The sequence below is a fragment of the Nanorana parkeri genome, unplaced genomic scaffold, assembly GCF_000935625.1.
Source record: "Nanorana parkeri isolate BGI_ZX_2015 unplaced genomic scaffold, ASM93562v1 scaffold3997, whole genome shotgun sequence".
Classification (NCBI taxonomy): Eukaryota; Metazoa; Chordata; class Amphibia; order Anura; family Dicroglossidae; genus Nanorana; species Nanorana parkeri.
Window position 1 is genome coordinate 13,723 of NW_017310264.1, and position 9,226 is coordinate 22,948.

Sequence of the window (9,226 nt, forward strand, 5' to 3'; positions counted from 1 at the left end):
GACAATCCACAGAGAAAGCTCGTGTGATGTCATCAGAATGCGACTGCCTTACTTTTCTTGCTTCCCTGCAGATGGACGCTATGCCTGGAATTCCTCTGAGGGACGTCTCTTGTTATCTCACGGTTATAATGCAGAAAACGATGGAACGGCCCAATATTCTCCAGGGGTGAATCTCATTACTCATGATACACCTCACAGACCTCCCCATTCAATGGATCCCTCTAATCCTGAGGGATCTTCTGACCAATCCCATCACATGACTTCAGACCTCCATCTGAGATCTCAGGGTGCGGAAAACTCAACAGGTCCATCTAATCCCAAAGAACGTTTTGTAAGCCATGAGAAGAGTTCGTACTCGTGTTCGGTGTGTGCATTCTCCTTCACTGAAAACAAACACCTTCTTATGCACCAGAAGAGTCACACAAGTGAGCGTCCCCATGTATGCTCCGAGTGTGGAAAACGTTTCGTCCAGAGAGGAGACCTTCTTCGTCACCAGAGAATTCACACGGGTGAGCGTCCTTTTTTATGTACAGAGTGCGGGAAATCCTTCTCTGAGAAAAAAGTACTTCTCACACACCAGAAAAGTCATACGGGAGAGCGGCCATTTTCATGTTCGGAGTGCGGAAAATGTTTCATTTTGAAAAACGCACTCGTCAGACACCAGAGGATTCACACTGGAGAGCGTCCTTTCTCGTGTTCATACTGCGGGAAATCTTTTATTCAAAAAGGAGACCTTATTAAACACCAGAGAATTCACACGGGCGAGCGTCCCTATTCGTGTCCAGAGTGCGGGAAATCTTTCATTGAGAAAGGGAAACTTCTCACACACCAAAGAAGACACAGGGGCGAGCGTCCTTTTTCCTGTTCAGAGTGCGGGAAATGTTATACTGAAAAGGCAAAACTTCTTGCACACCAGCGAATTCACACGGGTGAGAGTCCTTATTCATGCTCAGAGTGTGGGAAATTTTTCATTCAGAAATCAGATCTTCTTAAACACCACAGAATACACACTGGAGAACGCCCTTTCTTATGTTCGGATTGTGGGAAATGCTTTACCGAAAAAGGCGCACTTCTTATACACCAGAGAATTCACACAGGCGAGCGACCTTTCTTATGTGCAGACTGTGGGAAAAGTTTCCGTCACAAGAAGGCAATGATTACGCACCAGAAAATTCACACGCCAGAGGGTCCTTTGTGATGATCTGAGTGTGGGAAATGTTTCACCGAGGAAGGAAGATCTGATTACACACCAGAGGAGTCATACTAATGAGGATGTTTTTCTCCTAGTGAGAAAATCCCTAATATATATATTTATTATCTGCTGATGCATTTCATAACTCTGTGGTGACTTTTACATTATATATGTGCGAAAAATAAAAACTACATATATTTACTATATCTCATCAATACATGAATATTTCTCTCTTTGTCAACAATATCTTTGCCAACAGAAAGCCAATCAGCTGGATGGTGGAGGAGAGCTGTCAGAGAATGTAGTGTGGATGGGGGAGGAGAGCTGTCAGAGAATGTAGTGTGGATGGGGGAGGAGAGCTGTCAGAGAATGTAGTGTGGATGGGGGAGGAGAGCTGTCAGAGAATGTAGTGTGGATGGGGGAGGAGAGCTGTCAGAGAATGTAGTGTGGATGGGGGAGGAGAGCTGTCAGAGAATGTAGTGTGGATGGGGGAGGAGAGCTGTCAGAGAATGTAGTGTGGATGGGGGAGGAGAGCTGTCAGAGAATGTAGTGTGGATGGGGGAGGAGAGCTGTCAGAGAATGTAGTGTGGATGGGGGAGGAGAGCTGTCAGAGAATGTAGTGTGGATGGGGGAGGAGAGCTGTCAGAGAATGTAGTGTGGATGGGGGAGGAGAGCTGTCAGAGAATGTAGTGTGGATGGGGGAGGAGAGCTGTCAGAGAATGTAGTGTGGATGGGGGAGGAGAGCTGTCAGAGAATGTAGTGTGGATGGGGGAGGAGAGCTGTCAGAGAATGTAGTGTGGATGGGGGAGGAGAGCTGTCAGAGAATGTAGTGTGGATGGGGGAGGAGAGCTGTCAGAGAATGTAGTGTGGATGGGGGAGGAGAGCTGTCAGAGAATGTAGTGTGGATGGGGGAGGAGAGCTGTCAGAGAATGTAGTGTGGATGGGGGAGGAGAGCTGTCAGAGAATGTAGTGTGGATGGGGGAGGAGAGCTGTCAGAGAATGTAGTGTGGATGGGGGAGGAGAGCTGTCAGAGAATGTAGTGTGGATGGGGGAGGAGAGCTGTCAGAGAATGTAGTGTGGATGGGGGAGGAGAGCTGTCAGAGAATGTAGTGTGGATGGGGGAGGAGAGCTGTCAGAGAATGTAGTGTGGATGGGGGAGGAGAGCTGTCAGAGAATGTAGTGTGGATGGGGGAGGAGAGCTGTCAGAGAATGTAGTGTGGATGGGGGAGGAGAGCTGTCAGAGAATGTAGTGTGGATGGGGGAGGAGAGCTGTCAGAGAATGTAGTGTGGATGGGGGAGGAGAGCTGTCAGAGAATGTAGTGTGGATGGGGGAGGAGAGCTGTCAGAGAATGTAGTGTGGATGGGGGAGGAGAGCTGTCAGAGAATGTAGTGTGGATGGGGGAGGAGAGCTGTCAGAGAATGTAGTGTGGATGGGGGAGGAGAGCTGTCAGAGAATGTAGTGTGGATGGGGGAGGAGAGCTGTCAGAGAATGTAGTGTGGATGGGGGAGGAGAGCTGTCAGAGAATGTAGTGTGGATGGGGGAGGAGAGCTGTCAGAGAATGTAGTGTGGATGGGGGAGGAGAGCTGTCAGAGAATGTAGTGTGGATGGGGGAGGAGAGCTGTCAGAGAATGTAGTGTGGATGGGGGAGGAGAGCTGTCAGAGAATGTAGTGTGGATGGGGGAGGAGAGCTGTCAGAGAATGTAGTGTGGATGGGGGAGGAGAGCTGTCAGAGAATGTAGTGTGGATGGGGGAGGAGAGCTGTCAGAGAATGTAGTGTGGATGGGGGAGGAGAGCTGTCAGAGAATGTAGTGTGGATGGGGGAGGAGAGCTGTCAGAGAATGTAGTGTGGATGGGGGAGGAGAGCTGTCAGAGAATGTAGTGTGGATGGGGGAGGAGAGCTGTCAGAGAATGTAGTGTGGATGGGGGAGGAGAGCTGTCAGAGAATGTAGTGTGGATGGGGGAGGAGAGCTGTCAGAGAATGTAGTGTGGATGGGGGAGGAGAGCTGTCAGAGAATGTAGTGTGGATGGGGGAGGAGAGCTGTCAGAGAATGTAGTGTGGATGGGGGAGGAGAGCTGTCAGAGAATGTAGTGTGGATGGGGGAGGAGAGCTGTCAGAGAATGTAGTGTGGATGGGGGAGGAGAGCTGTCAGAGAATGTAGTGTGGATGGGGGAGGAGAGCTGTCAGAGAATGTAGTGTGGATGGGGGAGGAGAGCTGTCAGAGAATGTAGTGTGGATGGGGGAGGAGAGCTGTCAGAGAATGTAGTGTGGATGGGGGAGGAGAGCTGTCAGAGAATGTAGTGTGGATGGGGGAGGAGAGCTGTCAGAGAATGTAGTGTGGATGGGGGAGGAGAGCTGTCAGAGAATGTAGTGTGGATGGTGGAGGAGAGCTGTCAGAGAATGTAGTGTGGATAGTGGAGGAGAGCTGTCAGAGAATGTAGTAAAACAGATACAAAATAAATTATTCCTATTGAAACCGCGCTTAGAGTAGTTACATTGTGGAAGTCTCTGCCGCAAGCCGTGGTATCAGCTGAGAGTGTGGAATCATTCAAAAGTCATTTAGATACCTTCCTCGGAGACCGTAACATACAGGGGGACAGGTACTCTTAAAAATTAGACCACAGAGGGACTCACATACACACACAAAGGTTGAGCTCGATGGACCTGTGTCTTTATTCAACCTCAAACACTATGTAAAAAAAAAATGAAAATATATAAATAAGTACAGTGTATGTTTTCTTCTGATCACTAAAAATACTAAAAAAAAAAAAAAATTGTTGCCTTTTATAATTTTTGGATTCCAACAGATGTATAATCTCCATGTGTGTAATAAAGGACGCAACGAAAGGCGGCAGGGCAAAATGATAAAAACGTAAAACAGGATGCAGTACTTATAGCCGCCAACAGGTGGTGATCTAATTCAATGTGAGTGGAAAAGACAGGAAGTGATGTATGGAAAGAACAGGAAGTTCCGGGTGAGAAGAAGCACAAAAGACATTGTTGCAACTGGCAGCAGAGGAGGTAATAAGATATTATATTTGATATTCACACCCAGTAACCCCCCCCCGTCATGTCCATCCTCGTTTTCCATATTCACTGTGATGTCTGTTCTGGTTCATAGACCGGATACACCCTAAATATAGAGCCATTTATCCAACTGTCCCTCCAGAGCCGCCATTTATAGACCGGATACATCCTAAATATAGAACAATTTATCCAACCGTCCATCCAGAGCCGCCATTTATAGACCGGATACATCCTAAATATAGAACAATTTATCCAACCGTCCATCCAGAGCCGCCATTTATAGACCGGATACATCCTAAATATAGAACAATTTATCCAACCGTCCATCCAGAGCCGCCATTTATAGACCGGATACATCCTAAATATAGAACAATTTATCCAACCGTCCATCCAGAGCCGCCATTTATAGACCGGATACATCCTAAATATAGAACAATTTATCCAACCGTCCATCCAGAGCCGCCATTTATAGACCGGATACATCCTAAATATAGAACAATTTATCCAACCGTCCATCCAGAGCCGCCATTTATAGACCGGATACATCCTAAATATAGAACAATTTATCCAACCGTCCATCCAGAGCCGCCATTTATAGACCGGATACATCCTAAATATAGAACAATTTATCCAACCGTCCATCCAGAGCCGCCATTTATAGACCGGATACATCCTAAATATAGAACAATTTATCCAACCGTCCATCCAGAGCCGCCATTTATAGACCGGATACATCCTAAATATAGAACAATTTATCCAACCGTCCATCCAGAGCCGCCATTTATAGACCGGATACATCCTAAATATAGAACAATTTATCCAACCGTCCATCCAGAGCCGCCATTTATAGACCGGATACATCCTAAATATAGAACAATTTATCCAACCGTCCATCCAGAGCCGCCATTTATAGACCGGATACATCCTAAATATAGAACAATTTATCCAACCGTCCATCCAGAGCCGCCATTTATAGACCGGATACATCCTAAATATAGAACAATTTATCCAACCGTCCATCCAGAGCCGCCATTTATAGACCGGATACATCCTAAATATAGAACAATTTATCCAACCGTCCATCCAGAGCCGCCATTTATAGACCGGATACATCCTAAATATAGAACAATTTATCCAACCGTCCATCCAGAGCCGCCATTTATAGACCGGATACATCCTAAATATAGAACAATTTATCCAACCGTCCATCCAGAGCCGCCATTTATAGACCGGATACATCCTAAATATAGAACAATTTATCCAACCGTCCATCCAGAGCCGCCATTTATAGACCGGATACATCCTAAATATAGAACAATTTATCCAACCGTCCATCCAGAGCCGCCATTTATAGACCGGATACATCCTAAATATAGAACAATTTATCCAACCGTCCATCCAGAGCCGCCATTTATAGACCGGATACATCCTAAATATAGAACAATTTATCCAACCGTCCATCCAGAGCCGCCATTTATAGACCGGATACATCCTAAATATAGAACAATTTATCCAACCGTCCATCCAGAGCCGCCATTTATAGACCGGATACATCCTAAATATAGAACAATTTATCCAACCGTCCATCCAGAGCCGCCATTTATAGACCGGATACATCCTAAATATAGAACAATTTATCCAACCGTCCATCCAGAGCCGCCATTTATAGACCGGATACATCCTAAATATAGAACAATTTATCCAACCGTCCATCCAGAGCCGCCATTTATAGACCGGATACATCCTAAATATAGAACAATTTATCCAACCGTCCATCCAGAGCCGCCATTTATAGACCGGATACATCCTAAATATAGAACAATTTATCCAACCGTCCATCCAGAGCCGCCATTTATAGACCGGATACATCCTAAATATAGAACAATTTATCCAACCGTCCATCCAGAGCCGCCATTTATAGACCGGATACATCCTAAATATAGAACAATTTATCCAACCGTCCATCCAGAGCCGCCATTTATAGACCGGATACATCCTAAATATAGAACAATTTATCCAACCGTCCATCCAGAGCCGCCATTTATAGACCGGATACATCCTAAATATAGAACAATTTATCCAACCGTCCATCCAGAGCCGCCATTTATAGACCGGATACATCCTAAATATAGAACAATTTATCCAACCGTCCATCCAGAGCCGCCATTTATAGACCGGATACATCCTAAATATAGAACAATTTATCCAACCGTCCATCCAGAGCCGCCATTTATAGACCGGATACATCCTAAATATAGAACAATTTATCCAACCGTCCATCCAGAGCCGCCATTTATAGACCGGATACATCCTAAATATAGAACAATTTATCCAACCGTCCATCCAGAGCCGCCATTTATAGACCGGATACATCCTAAATATAGAGCCATTTATCCAACTCCTATGAAGCTGTCTCGAGGTTGTTGGCTCTCCTCTATAATGGACGTCAGGTCTTCTCTGGAGGGGGATATGGAGAGGAAGAAGACGGATCTACAGTACAAGTTCTCATCCAGGAAGCAGAAGAAGTGATGAAGCTCCTGATGTTGGGGGATTTGGTGGACGTGATGCTGCATTTCTGAACCTGTCAGGGTTGGCTCTTCCTCACCATCGCCTGATGCTGGTTGTCCTGTTTTTATATAGTTTTCGTTTTAGAATTTCCCTGGTTCCCCATTGGGCCGAGGTCCCCTTATGTGCGGAGCCTTTTGACGCCCATCAACCCGGGCAGTAATTTAAAGTGACTTCCTCTAACAAGGGCAGAGACCAAAGTTCCTCCACAGAGGTTCTAACACTTCTCTAGTCAATACAAACTTAACATAAAATGTAATAAAATAAGATTTTGGATGAAGTTGTTCTTTGTGGGGAATCTCTAGTACAGCATATGAAGCAGCCTGAGGTGTCAGAACTTTGGAGGAACGCTAGGTAGACATTTTGCATCCCAGTCCAGATAATTCTCAGTTTATTATCTACAGAGAGGAGTCTACTGCGTAGATAAGATGACCACTTCAATGAGGATGGCCAAGGAGCAAAGTCACGTGACTGAGAGGATATTAGAACTCACGTTGGAGATCATCTACCTGCTGACCGGAGAGGTGAGGAGGATTCTGGGAGGTCACATGACCTCACTCTGATCTCTTAATAAAACACAGACCTGACCGGAGGGGTGAGGAGGATTTTAGAACGTCTGATGATCTTTACGCAGGATTATAAAGCCGTGAAAAATAAAGATGACGAGTCATCAACAACCAGCAGATGTCTTCAAGAGACCTTATCGGTGCCTCCACCTCGCGGCCTGACAACAGAAGATAACAGAGCCGAGAAGGTTCTAGAAGTCACCAAGAAGAAGATGGAGCTGCTGACGGGAGAGGTGAGCGGTGCCGGGAATTCTGGGATATGATCCAGGAACAGACAAGGGGCGTGTCTGGGTGGTGACTGTATCATTGTGTGTGTCAGGTTCCTATAAGGTGTCGGGATGTCTCTGTCTCTGTGAAGGATTATCTAGAAGGACACCGGGATCTCTACAAGGACGTGGTGATGGAGAATGCCCCGCCCCTCACATCACCGGGTAAGAGGAGAGAGCAGTACAGAGGCTCCGCCTACATCCCCCATCATCTGATACACACATAGAAACAATGTATTCAGTCAGTGTGTGTGTTTCCTACAGATGGATCCAGTAAGAGGAACCCACCAGAGAGATGTCCCCGTCCTCTGGATTCCCGGGACCCCACACAGGAAGATCTTACCGTCTCACATGAGGTGAAATAGAGAAATAATAGGGGATACATGTTGACACGTCCCAAATCGTTGTTTTATTTCATCTGATCTCATTGTTCTCAATATTCAGAGTGAGTGTGATGTTAAAGAAGAGATAAAAGAGGAGGAGGAGGTTGGTGTGGCGGAGGAGCTTTTAGAAGAACACAAAGACCCCTTCAAGGACGTCATGATGGAGCCATTGAGTGACACAAACCCACCAGAGACATGTCCCCGTCCTCTGGATTCCCGGGATCCCACCCAGGAAGATCTCACCCTCCCTCACCATGATCAGGTAGGTGGGGTAAAACATGAATTCCAAGTTATTATATAACATCCCTCTATGTAATCTCTTCCTGGTCACATATCTGTTCTATCATCTTTGGGGATTTAGGGTGAAAAACTGAAAGACATGAAAGTTGAGGTTAAAGAGGAAGAAGAAGAGACGTTGGTGGGAGGAGCTCAGCAGTCTATGGAGGAGGGTGAGATGATGGTGAAGAGTGAACAGGAGGAATCTTCTCTACATACGGAGACAAGTGAGTAACAAACACTAATTGCTGATAAGACGTGAAGGGTCCTCAGACCGCTGGAGTGACGGGAAGGACCGGTCTTAGAACAAGCCGGCTCTGACTGTCATGAAGCCAGAGTGCTGCCAAAGCTCTGCGCGGACACATGGGCATAGTCTGGCTTACAGAATGATTCACGGCCGTGTGCCTCTGCGCATGCTCATTTGGTCTACCCGCAGTTGTGCATGCGCTCATTATGAGCTGGGGCGCCGAACGGGCTATTGAAGTCTGTGACACCCTCGCCTCCAGTGCCGAGTGGTCTCAAGCCTTCCTCTGTTCCGGAGTTCCTTGGTTTGACTCTTCTCGCTGCTCTGTGCTTCTCTGACCCCGGCTCGTTCCCCGAATTTGCTTGGTACCCCTTTGCTGATGACCCGGCTAGTTTGACTTACGCTCTACTGGAGCTCCGGTGCCAGATTCGCTGACATCGCAGAGACTGACCTTCCTTCCCACGGTGACATCATCCTGACCCCTGCGCTATATACTGTATATTGTACATGATACAGTCCTGACCCCTGCGCTATATACTCTACATTGTACATGACATAGTCCTGACCCCTGTGCTATATACTCTATATTGTACATGACACAGTCCTGACCCCTGCGCTATATACTCTATATTGTACATGACACAGTCCTGACCCCTGCGCTATATACTCTATATAGTCCTGACCCCTGCGCTATATACTCTGTATTGT

General features: G+C 46.5%; 1 protein-coding gene across 1 annotated transcript in view; it reads left to right on the plus strand.

Annotated features, from left to right (window-relative positions):
• Positions 1–385: 385 nt before the first annotated feature.
• LOC108803660 (zinc finger protein 585A-like) overlaps positions 386–9,226 on the plus strand; it is a 10,999-nt gene continuing 2,158 nt past the window's right edge. Inside the window, exon 1 of the mRNA XM_018575484.1 lies at positions 386–1,133. Coding sequence (XP_018430986.1) covers positions 404–1,133 — 730 coding nt within the window. The 5' untranslated portion in view covers positions 386–403. The remainder of the gene's footprint in view (positions 1,134–9,226) is intronic.